The 17,702-nt window shown below is 46.4% G+C and overlaps 1 protein-coding gene across 1 annotated transcript in view; it reads left to right on the plus strand.

Annotated features, from left to right (window-relative positions):
- Positions 1-17,702, plus strand: part of CEP112 (centrosomal protein 112) — a 416,538-nt gene that overhangs the window by 394,947 nt on the left and 3,889 nt on the right. Inside the window, exon 25 of the mRNA XM_080825467.1 lies at positions 16,471-16,572. Coding sequence (XP_080681593.1) covers positions 16,471-16,572 — 102 coding nt within the window. The remainder of the gene's footprint in view (positions 1-16,470; positions 16,573-17,702) is intronic.

Raw genomic sequence — 17,702 nt, forward strand, 5'->3', positions numbered from 1 at the left:
CGGTAGCCGCTAGCACTTCCCGGGCCTTTGTTTCCGGGTTCAAATCCGCAGGAGAAGGTTCCCTTTCCACCAGCAGGCATCTTGGACCTGGTTTCATTGGCCTCAGACTCAAATTCTAGCAGCAGCCTGGGGCAGAAGGCAGAGGGGAAAGGCCGTTCATGCAAACCAATGGGGTTAATGAAGCAAACCACCATTGCCTGGGGCCTGGGGCCACTGGGTCCTGAGTTCCCCAAAGAGAGAGAACTCCACTGTCTCCAGCCACTGGGCCTCAGTGGCTAATGTGCCTCCTGTCCTGACCTGCATTGTCTCAGCAGCTCCTAGGGCCGGGCTTGCAAATGAAAAGGCCCAGTGACTCAAGCAGAATGAGGATGAAAACTATCTAGAATGCGGAAATGGTTGTCATTCAAAGTGAGGTGTAGTCCCGGGGTGCCTGAGGGACTCCATCGGTGAGGCATCTGACTCTTGATTTCAGCTCAGATCATGATCTCAGGGTGGTGAGATCGAGCCCTGCACGGGGCTCCAAGCTGAGTGTGGAGTCTGCTTAAGATTCTCTCTCTCCTTCTGCCCCTCCCACCCCCACTTGCACTCTCTCTCTCAAAAAAAAAAAAAAAAAAAATGAAGTGGTATTATGGGCTGGATATTTGTGTCTCCCCAAAATTCGTAGGTTGAAACCCGAAGTCCCAGTGTGATGGTATTTGGAGATGAGGCCTGTGCAGGGGGTTTAGTGAGGTTGGGGATGGGATTCCTGCCCTCACAAGGAGAGACACGAGGGGGCTGGCTCGCTCTCTGCCATGGAAGGACACCCCGAGAAGGGGGCTGGCGCTCACTCGGGAGAGGGCTCCCCCGCCAGATCCTGACCCTGTTGGCTCCCTGGCCTTGGACTTCTCAGCCTCCAGTAGCAGGAGAGGTAGATGCCTGCGTGTGGGCCAACCAGGTTGTGGAGTTGTGTTACAGCAGCCTGAGCTGACCTAAGACCAGCGAGAACCAAGAGGCCAAAGGTGTGGAGAGAGCCCTTCCGGGAGGACATCGAGCCCTAACCGTGTCGGCAGGATTGAGAGGAAGCCTGTGCCTGCTGTTGCCTCGGCCTCTGCCTCCTCCATCAGTCACGCCTGATGGCATCTCATCACCGAGTCGTGTGATTTCTCCCTCCTCTTCAGTTCTGTTCGTCCCGTCCACCCTCCTGGCTGTCATCTCTGAATCCTTGAGTTTGGAGGAAATGGCCTCTTCCTAGCTGGTGTCCCTGCTTCTCATCTCTGACTACTCTTCCTTAAATACCACGCTGTGGTGTTTTCTCCTGCTTGAAGAGGTTTCTCTGCCCAGTTCCGAGGGCTCTTGTGGTTGGATGACTTCTCCAGGCTTGTGTCCGGGCCCCCAGCCCCACAGGCAGGCCTCTACTCAGCAGGCCCTCGGCCTCCACACCAGTCATGCTCACGGGGCATTTTTCTTCACCTGGAATTTCTTTTTGCCAAATGTCTGCTCACCCAGCTGCTGTTCGCCTTTGGGAGTACAGCTGAACACCCACCTGCTCCCCTCTGACCTGCCCGGGCTGTCCCAGGCCACAGAGATCTCTTTTTCCAAGTGTCTGCGATGCTCAGTTTCCCCATAGCTGTATGTGTAATGTTTGTGGGCTACTCTGGTTTCCTAACAAAACTGGAAACTCCTTGGAGATGGAGTTTGATTCTTCCTCTGTGTTCCTCACTGAGCATGGGCTGGTACTGAGAAGGATGTGGAGTTCAGCACTAATAAGGAGAGCCGAGGAGGTGAGCACAGGCATAAAATGTCTGGGTGGAGTTCTGAGCACGCTGGCAGCCAGGCTTCCTGGAGGCCGTGGCTCTGGTCCTAGTGGATTCCCACCGGACCACCCAAAAGGCCCTGCATCCCATCGGCATGGAATTGTTTAAATGAAGACGTAAAGGTTTTCCCAGAAACTCTAAGACAGTAGTTTAAAGGCCCCTGTGCCCAAGCCTAGCCACCCTTTAATTCTGCTAATCTCCTATCGCCACACTGGCTGCCCGCCTTTCTCCCAGGCTGCTTCTGGTCACGGCATGCGGCCCAGAGCTACCCACACTTCCGAAAGTGCTCATTCCATCAAACGTGTGCTCTGCCTTACGGGACGTTTAAAGTATATAGTAACCTAATTTTGCAGTCAACAACCCTTATTTTTCCAAGATCATTGAACATGACAATGGTTATGTTCACCTTTCCAGGGACTTGGGCCCACCTATTTAAAATCTCCTTTAAAAAAGAAAAAGAGGGTTGCCTGGGTGGCTCAGTCAGTTAAGCAGCTGCCTTCGGCTCAGGTCATGATCCCAGCGTCCTGGGATCAAGTCCCACATCAGGCTTCTTGCTCTGCAGGGAGCCTGCTTCTCTCTCCGCCTCTGCCACCACTCTGCCTGTGAGCATGCGCTCGCTCTCTCTCTCTGACAAATAAATAAAACCTTAAAAAAAAAAAAAAAGAAAAAGAAAATGAAATAAAATCTTCTTAAGGCAGGGTGCCTGGGTGGCTTAGTGGGTTAAGGCCTCTGCCTTCGGCTCAGGTCATGATCCCAGGGTCCTGGGATGGAGCCCTACTTCAGGCTCTCTGCTAAGCGGGGAGCCTGCTTCCTCCTCTCTCTCTCTCTCTCTGCCTGCCTCTCTACCTACTTGAGATCTCTGTCAAATAAATAAATAAAATCTTTTTTTTTAATCTTCTTAAGGCCAGGAGGAAGCAAGATTAATTTTCTCAAAGAAAATCTATCACAAAAAGATTTTCTTGAGGCTGTAAAAAAAAAAAAAAAGTTAGCATGATGCAAGATAAATGGTATCCTTGTCCCCCAAGTCTCAGACTTTCTGCTGCCACTTGGTTTTAAATATATGTACAAGATAAAGAGGGGAGTAAAATGATTACGGAGTTCTGAGCAACCCACTTGGGCACTCGAGCCACACAGAAAGATCTGACAGCAGCCTCCAATAGCTTGGAAATAAATAGCAAAAACAAAACCTCTAGAATTCAGTCTGAATTAGAAAAGCCACTCTTCCTGTTTGTTTTCACATATAAATGAGGTGGTTGAAATGTTTGCTATAATATATTTTACCTTGAGGGCCAGTAAGCATGAAGAATAACATTAGTCATAATATCAGCACCTAATGTTTAGGAAATTTTTTTCTATTTTTAAATAGTGATTTTTGTCTGTCCTTGAAGTAAAGAAGAAAGCTGTCCCAATGAGGATCCCTCAGCCAGCAATGCTTGTCGAGAGCTTTTTCCTTTGTGTCTTGACTTCTCCACCATGAATTCTTTTCAGACATCATCAGAATATGCTTCTAGATTTCAGTACATTTTTAATATTAAAGAAATGTCTTCAACTGAAAGAACAAAATCTTCCTGCTCTTTACTTGACCTTTGTTGGTTTGATGTGTTTTAGAAAAGATCTGGGCAACAGTTTTATAAAGAATGCACTGAGACATTCCTGGAAAAGCATACTGGTGCAAATAATAATGAAAAAAAGATTAGAAGAGGAAGCCTCTTGCTCAGTCTAACGGACTGCTAATCTCCCTACAGTTTCTAGGGGTTGTGTTGATTTTATTGAAGACAGGAACAATGTACCCAAGTTTTTTTTTAAAGATACTTTAATGTAACTGTTTCCAACAGAAATTTTACTGTTGCATATGTCTCAGTAGACCAGGCCAACTTAATATTCCTACCAGTGTGTCTGATTTGTGAAAACAGAAACCCCATCTGTCTCGCACTAAATGTGTGCTGCTCTCGGGCCATTTCTCCATCGGACCTAGAGCAGGTGTAGAGCCCAGAAGTATGCGGTCAAGTGTGTTCTGCTTTGTGCAAAGTCCAGCCTGCGTAAGAGGCTGGAAGAAATGCCTGTATGTTGGTAAAAACAATCCTTAAAATGTTTTCAAGCTTCAGCTCAATAATGAGGTAATCTTATTTTCTTTTTTAATAGCGTTGATCTGGGCCGCCTGGGTGGCTCAGTGGGTTAAAGCCTCTGCTTTCGGCTCAGGTCATGATCTCAGGGTCCTGGGATCGAGCCCTACATCAGGCTCTCTGCTCAGCGGGGAGCCTGCTTCCCCCCCCCTCTCTCTCTGCCTGCATCTCTGCCTACTTGTGATCTCTGTCAAATAAATAAGTAAAATCTTTAAATAGCATTGATCTCCAGTAAAACATAGAACCTATCCTCAGGGGACCCACAGTCTAAGAAGAGAAAACAGTGAATAAATAATTACCCTGTGACGATGAAGTGAAACAGAGGCTCTGGGTACGGAAGACCTAGATACAGGTCCTAAGGCACCTGCTAACTAGCTGAGTGGCTGGGACGAAGACAGGGGCCTGTCTCGGCCTGTTTCTGCAGGTACCCCCTGGAATTAGTAGGGAGAGTTGATAAACTAAAATATACGCGGAGGGATGCCACGTGGCGCGGAACACAGAGAAAACAGTAATTGTCAGCAGCCGCTGGTGATGACCGCCAGCTGCTAGATGTGTCAGGCTTGCAGGTGCAGTAGGAGGGCGTGGTCGGCCTGCCTGGACAACTAGGGAAAGGTGTCCCCGCGGGAAGGTCTCTGAGAACAGTGAGTAGCGCTCCAGCTGGTCAGGGAGAGAAGAGAGAACAGAACGATATGTGCAAAGGCACGAGGCGCAAAAGGGCGTGGGATTTGGGGGGGTGGGCTGGAGTGCACGGTCCCCCCTGGAGCACAGGGTTAGGAAACAAGATCAGCGGAGAAGTCTCTTAGGTGATCCGTGCCAACAAGGTTGGCCTCGGTCTATAAGGTTAAAAGAAAAAGTCACTGAAGAGCTCTCGTGATGGGGGGTGGGCAACGTGGTCAGATTTGCGTTTTCAAGAAATGGGCAACAGTGTGGGTCAGCAGTTGAAGGAAAAAAACAACGAGGGGCAGTCTCCACCTGCCTCCTTCGTCGCTGCCCACTGCACGACCCCCATCCACACCCGACCGCTCGGCAGACCCGGAGCACGCCACACGCACTCACCTGCATGCCGCCCGCTCTTCCCTCTCCTCCGTCCAGAAAGTTCCCCCGCATTCCCCAAAGTCCCAGTCAGATCCCAGCCCCTCTCTAAAGACTCCCATTAGCCCACTTAGAAGCGATCAATCTCTCCGATTCCCTTCCTTGGCCCATTATGCTCCAATTATGTTTTTATGTAGCCCCTTTTTACGTGTCTGATGTCAAATGTGTAAGGTTCCCGAGGACAAAACCCGTTTGCCGCTGCACACAGAGCTGCGCGGAGTAATCACCCGGAAACGTTGGCCGGATCCAGATCCCGACCGTCGTCATTCAGAAAGCCTGAATGGGGTCTTTGGATAACTGCACGTTCCCTAACTTTTAATTGAATGAAAATTCCTTTTATCTCTGCTGTGTAAAGGTGAACAACGCATGAATGTAGTCAGTGACTGTTTACAATGGTGTTTTGAAATTGTCTGCTCTGAGGTTGTGGGGTCTCTGTTCCCATTCGTTGGGAGGTAAGGGGATTCATGCACAAAATCCTCATTAGTGTTAATTGGAACTGCCTAAGTAAATCCCGGGCCGCCAGTGGGACAATGACCGCCTTTGTATTTCTATTTTGTGTTTTGTATAGAATGCCATATCTGGCAAGACATGCCTTCTCAAACATAAGGAGATAATTGGTACTTTGAGGGAGAGATTTAACTTATTTATAATTGTCAAGAGTTTAAATATGCAGAAAAGAAAGAGCAGTCATAGCTTGCCTCTTTTGAACAATGCCCTCAAAGCGGGTCAGAAGTCTCAGACGAAGTCAGGTGTTTGGAGTGACATTTAAGGGAAGGGCAGATGCGGATACTCCTACTCTAATCTTCGCTTTAAAATAGGAAGCAGCGTCCTTGTCAACAGACTAATTCCATCCTAAACTCTTATGTGTAGCGTCGCTGTTCACCCACGTCTCTCAGGCCTGACGGGCGGTCTAGATGGCTGGCCAGCCGGGCGGCAAATGATGCCCGTGGTCCTTGGCCTCCCTGCGGCTGCCCCTGCCTGTGAAACCCAAGGCCGTGCTCTCCACTCTGCTGCCTTTCAGCCCACCTCTCCCACCATTCCTGATGTGTCTCTGGTTCCGCTTCTCCTGCGCCCTGCGCGGGGAAGCCCCTTGTGGGTGACCCTCTGCTCCCGGGGGATTCCTAGTCTCTCCTTCCCCCTTCAGAGCGCCCTTCCTTTCCCAAGGCTTCATGGGCTCTTCCAGCCCAGTCTCTTAGGCCTCCGACCCCAGCCTTTCTCGTAAGCTCCACCGCGGCCTCCCCTCACCAGCATCTCCCAGCAGCCTACACTAAGTAAATGCAAACCCAAACCACGTCTCCCCCCCCCACCCACACGCAGACAGGCTCCCTCCACCCATCACCCTGTCTCTCCAGGGACATGGCTCTTCTGGGAACGTGGCCGAGGCCTGGATTCTCATTCAACTCACCTCTCACTCTTGTTTCTTGCAAGCCAGCTCACAGTCAGCGTCTGTAATAGGACCTTCCCCGCAGCCTTGACTTTGAACCGGCGCTTGCTCACTCTCCTAGATCCCTCCAGCCGCTCCCGCTGTCCCCGAGGCCCGGGCTGTTCCTCTCCTGACATCTCTCTGCAACATTTCCAGATGAATCCTCCTCACCACCCCCCAACCTCCCAGGGCCCCCACCATGAGTGGGCACAGTGCGGGTTTAGATGTCCAGTTTCAGCCCCCGCTCTAGCAGTAACTCACTGTGGGCCTATTTCTTCATCTGTGAAATGGGTGATATTATCTGTCTCCAAGTGTTCTGGAAGGACTGAATGGTGTCTTGATCACAGGGGGAAGATGATACACCGTTCCTCCATACGGTGCCCGCCATAGCAGGTGTCAGTGTTGATTTCTCTTTATTTTCTGTTACATTCAACCAAAACTCGGTGGGATGGCTTCTCCTGCCCTCCATAATTTCGGGGTCCTGACTACCTATTCAACCATAGCTCTGTTCATCATTAACTCATAAGAACAATGTTCGCTGAGCGTTTACCATATGCCAAGGGTTTCAACCTTACTTCAGTGCACGAAGAGTAAATATCGAATGGACTCCGAAACCCTGACCAGCCGCACCGAGTATCAGTGTCATCCCATACGTCTTCACGGGTTTTCTATTTAAGAAAGTTAGTTAAAAGTCTCCAGAGCCTTTCCCCTCCCCCCTTGGGTATGGTTTTGGCCCTCTGTGGATGGACACTACCTTTGCATGAAGTCTGGCCCCACACAGAAAGGGCTGACCCACACTCTCCGAGAGAACAATGAAAACCACCCCGTCCCTCCCCAAAGTGCTCTCTTCAAACCCTTTCAGAGATGGACCTTCTGAAGTTAAGTGGACACGTTGCTTCCCTTTAACTCATGTAAACTCGACCCTCCCGGTGTCCACGTTTTCCAACACGTACCTCCCCAGGCTCCCCATGCCGCCTTTCTCAGTCTCTGCTTCCAGCGGTGGTATTGTTCAGAAGACAAACATTTAGAAACCAAAATAATATATTGCAGTGAGAAAGGAGCCAGCATTTAATTTCAGGAGAAACGCACACACATACACACACACCAGAAAGCAGGGGTCATCTAATGTGGCGACCCTATAGGACGTCTGGTGGTTGAGGAAGGGGGGAGGAAGCTGGAGGAGGGGGCAGAACAGGGATGAAGCCAGCTCCCCTCCCTCAGGGCAAATCTCAGCAGCCCTGTGGGCCCCAGGGTTTGCCTCGGATGTTCCCCCGCTCTGAAGCCGGCCTGCTTATCCGCAGCCTCCGCGCTGATTACAAACCACAGGACCGTCATGGTCTTCACAGACAGAATCTGCTCTTTGTATTTCGGGAAAGGTTTTGTGATGTGTTTAATCTAGACATTCTGAAGCTCCTGTCGCCTGAAGACGGGACGGACCTAGCACAGGGCGCTGTGAGGTTTGAGTCATTCATTCACTCAGCAAATGTTTGTTGAGTTGCTACCATATGCCACGCCCCGAGATAAATGCTGGCGCGGCCGCGGTCAACGGGACAAGCGTGCTGCCCACTTTGTGGTTCTCAGTCTAGTGCAGGGTGTCGGCCGACCTTCTGGGGGCTTAAGCTTAACCTGTGGAGTCTCTGTCAGAACCCTCAGCTCTGCCATTGTCACGCAAAAGCAGCCACTGATAATAGGTAAGCAAATGAGCATTCCTGTGTTCCAATAAAGCTTTATTTACAAAAATAGATGGTGGGCCAGACCCGGCCTGTGGGCCAGAGTTTGCTGACCCTTTGTCAAACAGACACAACACGTAGGTGCAAGTTAATATTTTCCCTGTTCTCCCTTGTTTCAGTCACGACTATTTGAGTTGCAAGTGACAGAAAATGCAACCCAAACTGAGAAATCTAAGGACAGGGCGAACTTCGGGGTCAGCTGGATGAAGGACCCGGTTTCTCTCTTCAGTTCGCAGCTCTTTTTCCTCGGGATTGTCTCCCCTCTCAGTCCAGCTTTCACTCGTGGTAGCAAGATGGCTGGCGAACCCCAGAATGACATCTCCTGGGTGAAGTCTAGTGGATGAGAGGGTTTGTCCTGTGTCCCTCTCTTGGTGACTCTGGTTACCTCAACTTGGATCATGGACCCAGGGCCCAGAGGATCCCAGCACAAGGGGAATGTGATGTGATGATTGGCTAGGCCTTATCACATACTACCCGTGTGCATGCACACACACACATACACAGACACACACACCCATGACCTGGGGTAGACAGTGTGAGGGGAGGGGTATATTCCAGTAACCAGAAGCCTCTCGAAGGAATGCTTAGAGGGTGAAACAAATATCCACCCCACATTATCTTGTGAAATTCGAAATGAGTACCTCTAAAGGCCACATTTGTTTCTAGGAGCTCTAAAATAGGGTTTCGGATTTTTCTTTGACATCAGGAGGGAAGGGGTACCGCTTATGCGCAACATGTCCTCCAAAATTTTAATATTCACATGTGTTTATTTCCTGCCACGACCTCAGTCTTCTTATGTATTTAGGTCTTTGCTTCATGGACAGAGTTGGGCAGTTTATTGGTCATTTTCTGGCCTCTGATTATCATACCTGATTCCCATCTTTTCTATGTGTGTTGATTCTTATGAATAGACTTATGAGACCCGGCTTTCTTTTTGCTGTCAGGAATCTTTTCAACTACCTGCAGCTGAATTTAGAGCATCCAAAGCTAACTGAAGTGCGTGGTTCAGACCATTGTCTTCACCCTCAGGCCACCGCTTTCTCCAAAGTACCAGAAAACTGTTCCTTCCTCCTAAAACCACAACCCTTTCCAGAAACTAGTTCATGCTGTCTCCTCCCACTAGAGGGGCTGGTGGCGGCTTCCTTAATCAGCCACCCCCTTTCTGGGGGGGCTTGGGGTCCCGATGTACAGGGAACGAGGGAGTCCTATGAGCCACTGCCTCGGTCTGAGGGGACCCCTGTTGGAATAAAGAACCATAAGATAAAACCATATAGAAGAAAGAGGGGAAAGTGAAATATTTTGAAGATTGTTGAGAAAATTATGGTTCCTTCTACACTTTCACTTTGTATTTGAGAATCAAAGTGCACCAGCTCCGCCGCAGAGCACCTTCCTTAGAATGGATCTCTCCTGGCAGTTGCTGTGGCAACGCATAATACCTTAACCCCAATAAAAATGAGATTTCTTAGAAGGCAGAGCATTTTTTCTCAGCTGCACTGGAACATTTTTTTGGCATCATCTTTTACTACAATTTCTTTCATTCTTATTCTTTAAACCACATTGGAATTCAGTATCAAACCAATGAGTTTCCTATACTCACGCCCCTAAAAGCCCGTGCAAAAACTTTATGGTGCACAAAGGCCCACTGTGGAGAAACATCCCCCACGTTTCTGTTCGCCTTCTATCAGATCCCCCCAGTGACCTTCCTCTCTGTGTCCCCCACCTCTTACCTGCCTGTCACCACCTTTCAGAAGCCCAGCGTCCTTTTGATGTCCTCCACTTACTCCAAACCCCCCACTGCAGTGCCCACCCATGTTCACCCTTTCTCGGAATATATGCTTCAAATTTACCTCTTGTTCTTTCCCTCATCTCTGACCCCCTGCAATTTACTCAACCATCAAACTCAGTTTGCTTTATGACATTCAGCTAAGCCAGGTGTTAGGACACAGCTCTGAATACACGAATTCACAATGAGAAGAAGCGTCTGATAATTTCCCCCAACCCTCCCATATGTAACTAAATGATAGAAATCCAGGCTGGACGGAGAGAGAGTTCTAGGCTGAGATCCTTTCCTTAAATCATTCAGCACGGAGCAATGATTCCCCACCTGTGAACCAGAGCTATTGGCAAGGCTCTGAGAAAACTCATATATACACCAATCACGGTCAGTACCCAGGATAAATTACACGAGTCAGAAACAGGTACTACTGCTTTCCAAAGGTATGTAGATGATTCTAATTATAAAATCCAAATTCACTTAAAATCAATCCAGAACTCATAGAAGCTTTTTGTCATGATGTACTTTCTCAACCCGTAGATACTAATGTGGAAAGAGGCTTAAATGGAACCCTTAAGTTAATTGCGAATATATGCAAATAATCTGCTATGAGGATTTCTAGTATTGCAAATAATCAGAAATCAAAAAGTATAGTACTAGAGGCTTGGCTAAATAAATAAATATATATATATGTAATTCATAATATATGTAGACATAATGTAATGAAATATATATGGATAGTCTCCATTATATGATGTAATGATAACTAACATTTATTGAACATTTATTTACTAAGTGCCACTCTTGTAAAACTTCTATATATATTAAATCACCAAAATCTCACGGCAGCCTCAAGAATTTATAACTCCCATTTTCCTGATAAAGAAACTGAGGCGCCGAGAAGTTACATGCAGTTAGGGACCCAACTCAGATTCAGCTCTGACATTCCCGCTCCAGAGTCTGGGTTCTTATTGTATTAGGGAGATATTGAGACTGTATTTTAAAAAAGAAAGAGAAAAGTAAAATGGGGGCACCTGGGTGGCTCAGTCGGTTGAGTGTCTGCCCTCTGCTCAGATCATGATCCCGGGGTCCTGGGATCGAGCCCCACTTAGGGCTCCCTGCTCTGCTCCTCCCCCTTGCTCATGCACTTGCTCACTCTCCCTGTCTCTCTCCAATGAATAAATTTTAAAATCTTGAAAAAAAAATAGAGAAAAGTAAAATGTATTCAGAGTCAAAAGTAAAATGTATTCAGATGGACATCCGCATGTGACTTGGAAACAGAACAGAACCCCAGGGTGATGAGTGAAGCCAAAGCTGCCAGCACAGGGTCCTGAACCCATCAGCAGGCAGAGGCAGCTGGGAGAGAAGTCCCAGGAGTAACAGGAGACAAAACTGCTGAGAGGGCTCCTTGCCAGCTAAATGACGAGAGAGTGGGTCACAGCTTGAAAGAGAGGGCTGGTATGGCCTCCATTCTCCAAAGGAAACTGAGGAAGATTATTGCTTGGGACAGGAAAGTAGGCAGAAGAAAAGGAAAAAGGGCCTATTGTGAAGAAAATCACCCAGGCACCTGGCGAACGGACAGAAAGAAGCCAACGAACCTGGTGTCTGGAAGTGAGAGGACCGGGGATGCGGGGATGCGAGGTGGATAGAGGCCAGATTGTGCGGGGCCTTGTTGGTCTCACTAAAGGATTTTACTTTGATTGTAATTTTTTTAAAGATTTTTATTTATTCATTTGAGCGAGGAAGGCAGAGGGAGAGGGAGAAGCAGGCTACCTGCTGAGCCAGGAGCATGACGTGGGGCTCGATCCCAGGACCTGGAGATCATGACTTGAGCTAAAGGCAGACGCTCAACCATCTGAGCCACCTAGGCATCCCTGATTTCAAATGTTAAGAAAATTTGAATCAAAAATCAAAACCAACATACCTGGTATTGCCATGGGTCGGGTGCAAGATGAAGGCATACCAGACTGGGATGGTCCTGGGGCGACACAGAAAAGTGGGGCGATCGTTCAGAGATGCCATCAGTAAAAGTCTGATTTACTTCCCTCTTTCCTCTGCTGAGCTGACTCCCAAATTCTCAGTTGGATTTTGTAAAGTCGTATCAGGCACAGTCATTTTTCCAAACTGCTTCACTCTTAACTCAGGAAATAATTCACAAATGACTGTGCAGGGACATGTGACACGGGAACCCCAGGGGGCACCAGTGGCCTCCCCTTTCCTCACCTCTTCAGAAGTGAATGCCGTCTTGGCTCGTGGAAGCTTACAATAAAATACCCCGTGGCTGAGACACGGTCCCTAAGTTGTGTATAAAAAGCTGCAGGTTTCCATCTTACTTGTTGTTTTGTTATACCACAGGAGGGGGACATGTTTCACATGGTTTTGACATGTCAACATGACTAGTTGATAATGTTTTTCAATAAAAACACCACAAAATGTGCTTTCGTTCTCCTCCTGTATTTTCAGTGCAATTGTAAGGTTTTCCAGGTTTGCTTTTTTCAACCATCACTTTGAGTTTTTATCTCCAGAGATCCCATTGGCTCAAGTCAACTGCAGATTCTGTACAGTCTGTAGACTCTGGTTTATCCAAATGAGTATTTGGCCGATCACCCGGGCTGTAAGTTTTACTTGAGTGTAACACGGAACTCCAGTTATGGATGTTCTCAGTCTTCATGGTCCTTTTTAAAAATTAAGGGAAATACCGTCAGTGCTGTGCTTTTGAGGGAAAGGCAGACGATCTGTTGCCATGGCGTGGGGCACTGCTGTCTTTGGTCACGTGGGTGCTGTTATACCTACACTATTTCCCCTCTGCGCCCAGGGGTCTTACTACATTACAAGAATGTCAGGTCATCGTCATGACATCCTACGATTCCTAATTTTCCTTTGCTAAAGGAAAGAAGGTTGAAGGAAAGGGAGACGGGGAGGCTGATGTCTATTTGGCATAAGGTGGTTGAGGAATTTGGAAGAGAAGATAATTGCACACAGTGATTTTAGAGGGCAGTGGGAGTGCTGAGGCGGGGTGGAAATGAGCCAAAACTTTAGTCCTAAAAATGCCTTTCCAGAATTACTCAAGTGAGAATGGTCTTTGAATGCTTCTGCATTTAATAAACTAATACTGCCCTCACTTGTATAATTGGACTGTGTATGCTAATGAAATGTGAATATTCAAACCTAATAATAAGATGGATTTATATATAAGAACTTTCATTTCCCTTAGTTAAAGGAATTGTACGTCCATCCAACTCTTTGCTCCGATCAGTTTGGCTTCCTCTGACTTCTTGATCTGTTGTAAGGCCAGATCCAGACCACAAGGGAAATGTGGGAAGGCAGGAAGATGAAGGGAGATTGGCATGTTTGGCAGTTCATAGACTGTGATTAGTCTCTAGATGAGTGTTATCACCCCCTCAATTTTCCCCCTCAAACACATCCTGGGTCAAAGGTGGAGATAGAAAAATAGTAGCAGGAGTCCAAATTGATAGGAAGGAATATAAGCTAATCCTTTCCTTCCTCTTTCCCATTTTGCCATGTGACAAACTTAGATACAGCCTTCACTGGCTGGACCTTAAAACTGTGCTTTTGTGGGGGATTTATGGAACCTCTAGTTTAGGGCAATATGTACATTGCATTTGTAGAGATTATTTTAAATTAGTCTTCAATTAAAATTTTAAACCAATGGGAGAGTATGAGGAATGAATTATTATTGTCATTGTTGTTATTGTAGTCATCAAAAAAAAAAAAAAAAAAGCAAAGAACAGATGGAGGTCTGGCAGGACGGTAGTGCACTCGCCCCCTCCCTCAGCCTCTGTGCTACTGGGGAGAGCACCAGTGTGTAATGGATGAAAGCTTTATAACTGGTTGTGTCTGTGGTGTCCTTTTCCTTTGGGGCTGGAAGAAACATCTCAGTATTTGGAAAAGTTATTTGAGAAACAGCAGGGTATGTGGCTAAGAATGTGTGCTTGACAGTTAGACTCCTTGAGTTCCCATCATGACTCTCCCGCCTCTCTGTGTTTACCTCGCTGGGTTGTCAGAAGGATTCACCACTTATTAAAGCACTTAGAATTGGATCCAGCATGTCAGAAGTACTCCATTAATGTTTGCTGGTAGTAACATTATTGACCTTATAAATAGAGCAAAACAGATTAAAGTTTTCCATGACTTTATTAAGGTAACAGGATTCTGCTTGGTATAATGATTTTCAAATTCAGGATTTGGGTTTAAGGATTCAGGGTAGTAATATTTTCCTGGTCGATAGTCTCATTCATAAGTGAGGTCACTTCAGATTTTCCAAGAGCTCATTTTAAGTTTACTCAGATTCATTGAAATCATAAAAAGAAAGGAGTAGTTGACAGGAAGTGGAAATGCCCCGGTCCTCAAAAAAGGTTGGAAAATAGAGCCTACTGAATTTAAAAGTGATGCCATTGGGTGATCAAAGGGCAGTTTTGCTCACACACTGCTCTCGGCTGTCTGTGGCCCAGCCCCCAGTAGGAGGAGGCCATCAGATATGAAAAGGGAAGGGGGGACAAGGGAGTCAAGAGAAACTATGAGAATTAGCAGAAGAACCTAAGGGCTTGGCCTTCACCGCCAAAGTACTTAAAACTGAGGGAAGACGGCCCCAAGCAAAGATGGAAATGGCACACACAATGTCCCAAGAAAAGTGGTCATCGTTAGTACCAAAACGTATCCCAGTAGAGTTCCTGAATCGAGGAAAAAGAAAATCACATGGGCATCCAAGCAGAGAAAGAAAGACACCTTCAATACAGCAAACAACCTAGCCTGGCTTCAGACTTAATAGGAACACATGATGCCAGAGGACATTGAAAAGAAAGTCACCAAAGTCCTCAGGGAAAGGAAGTGGGGCTGGGCATTATTATACCCAGCTCAGTGGTCTTACAAATGTACAGACAGTGCGCAGACATTCCAACCAAACAAGGATACAAGTCAGCACACATGAGTCCCTTTTGAAAGAGGAGTAGCTCAAAATTTCAGAGCCAGTGTTGGACAATAGAAAAATCTAGTCAACATAGTAGCTTGAGGACCCTCAACAAATGTTGCCCTTAAGATCTGGTTTATAAAGCATGTGTTTTGCTTTGCGTGTGCCTTTCATTTTGATCTAGCTATTGAACTTGAGTCCAAGAAGAGAAAAACCCAATATTACATCATGGGAGAGATCCTGTTTCATTATTTCTCTTTTTCCTTTTAGGTGTAAATCACAAGATTATAACATATGTCAAGAAACACTTGGCCAAAAATTGAAAAATCATATTCTAGAACATTTGCAGTGGGATTTTAGTGGATAATGAAATGAACTGTTAGAACACATTTCTTAATTCAGTTTAGTCTAAGAAAAGTTGGGAATTAAAGGCTGATCATTTTAAATTATCCTCAGTAAATCAATGCACAGACTTGTCTTACTGAGCTCAGTTGCACATATTTTCATAGTATGTTACCTTATTTCCAGATGCATCCAGTGAATCATTTATGGAATACTGTGCAATTCTGCTTTAATATTCAGTTAAGTTACATGCAATAGCTTTTTTAATTCCATTGCATCTCAGATTAGGAGGAAGAGAAATCAACAGGAGAAGGACACCAAGACACACACACACACACACTCATGTACCTCTCCCTCCTGCACAGGCATAGCACTCCAAAGACTTTTCTTCTGCCTTCCTTGCTTCTGTCTGTTGCTTTTAGAGAAATGAATGCGTGAGCCACCAAACTTTGCTTTACCAGCCCAGGGATCCGTCAGTTAGCTGAGCCCAGACTTGACTGTGTTCTGGAGGGAGAGGGAAGCCCAGGAGCCAGAGAGGCTCACAGTGGCAAGACCCTTGGGTCCACCTGTGTTGAGGACTCTTGGAGGCACAGCTGCACAGATTCCTCTTTATTCCTGTCCTCATTGTCCTGTCCATTCTCTCAGGTACCCACGTACCTAGCCAGTTGGAGGGAGTATCTTAATCAAAACAACAACATATTGGGGCACCTGGGTGGCTCAGTGGATTAAGCCTCTGCCTTCGGCTCAGGTCATGATCTCATGGTCGTGGGATCGAGCCCCACATCGGGCTCTCTGCTCAGCGGGGAGCCTGCTTCCCCCTCTCTCTCTGCCGTTCTCTCTGCCTACTTGTGATCTCTGTCAAATAAATAAATTAAATTTAAAAACAACAACAACATAGCATGCATTGTCCTCAGATCATAGCACATCATGACCGTAAGCCACACCCTGATCAAGAAAAGGTCAGCGTAGTGTGATATCACGAGTGGTGAGGAGACGACAGGTGTTTTACTTATCACGTGCTGAAAATTGCATTAAGAGGGATTTTCAGGGAATACAGGTGTTTCAGGCTCTGTCTGTCCCAGACTGGCAAGGGCAGACCCGGTGCCTTTCCAGTTTGTAACTCTGTCTCCTGTTGTTTCATCTTTATTGGCCACATGCAGCAAACTTACCTTTGTGATAAATAGATACTATTATTTACTATTTTAAATGTAAAACAATCACTTTTGTGGAAAAACTGGTAAGCTGTCATTTTTTTTTTCACTTTAGATAACCTATATACGACAAGAATATGAAACCAAATTCAAAGGGTTGATGCCAGCGTCTCTAAGACAAGAGCTGGAAGACACCATTTCCTCCCTGAAGTCACAGGTAATTACTAGAATCAAGGCGTTTCCTCCGGGTTCAGGTGGTGTGTATATCCTGAAAACAGACTCACCAATAAGTTTAATTTCTGAATTGATGCCAGAAATTAATGTAATAACGTACATAACATAATGTACAGCTCAGGATGAATTGGTTTTTGTTTGGATTTTAAGATTTTATTTATTGGAGAGAGTGAGCGAGCATGAGCTGGGGAAGGGGTAGAGGGAGAAACAGGACCCCACCCCTCAACCCCTGCACTGAGCAGGGACCCCGATGGGATGTGGGGACCGATGCCAGGACCCTGGGATCGTGACCAGAGCTGAAGGCAGACACTTAACCGACTAAGTCACCCAGGTGCCCCTGTTTGGATATTTTTTAAGTTTTTCTTACTAGTTTTGGAACTCATTGTCTCAATAAGACTTTCTTATAAGCTCCCATGGAATTGAAGTGCTCAGTTATGGTTACTTTCCCTCATTTATGGTGCACATTTCCATACAGCCTCCCCCTTGCTCCTCTTGGTACCAGACCCCAAACGCCATCGCTTGGCACATTGGGGATTCCTGACTGTGCGAAAGGGCAGAGAAACAGAAACCATGGTTAAATTAGAAGCATTTTTATTCTGGTGTGTTCTGTATGGTTGTTAGACACAACAAGATGCATTTTAAATCCCAAGCAGGATAATGACAAGGTATTCAAACAATTCGGTTAAATATTTCTTGCTGAAATGTGTAGTTCTTGGTGTAGGTTATGAAATCAGTGTGAGAGAGGTGATAGGTGTAAATTTAGATGCTTAAAATTATTTCATAACTTCCAGCATCAGTTTTCTCTAGGTACTTCTAGAAACACATCTGACCTATCACCAGTCTGCCTAACCTGGGAAAGAATCCACACATTCCCACCTCGAATGCACTTAGGAACCTAAAACGCACTTTTCCCCTAAAACAATCATGTTCCCTTTGTAATGTCTAAGAGTCCTCGTATGACTGAGACTGATGAAAAATAACAGCTAGGACCCAGAGTAGCCAAAGCCATCTTGTAAAAATAAGAATGAATTTGGAGGGTTCATGCTTCCCAATTTCAAAAGTCACTACAAGGCTGTCGTAATCAAGACAGTGTGATATTGACAAAAGGATAGA

This window comes from Martes martes, assembly GCF_963455335.1.
Source record: "Martes martes genome assembly, chromosome: 16".
Lineage (NCBI taxonomy): Eukaryota > Metazoa > Chordata > Mammalia > Carnivora > Mustelidae > Martes > Martes martes.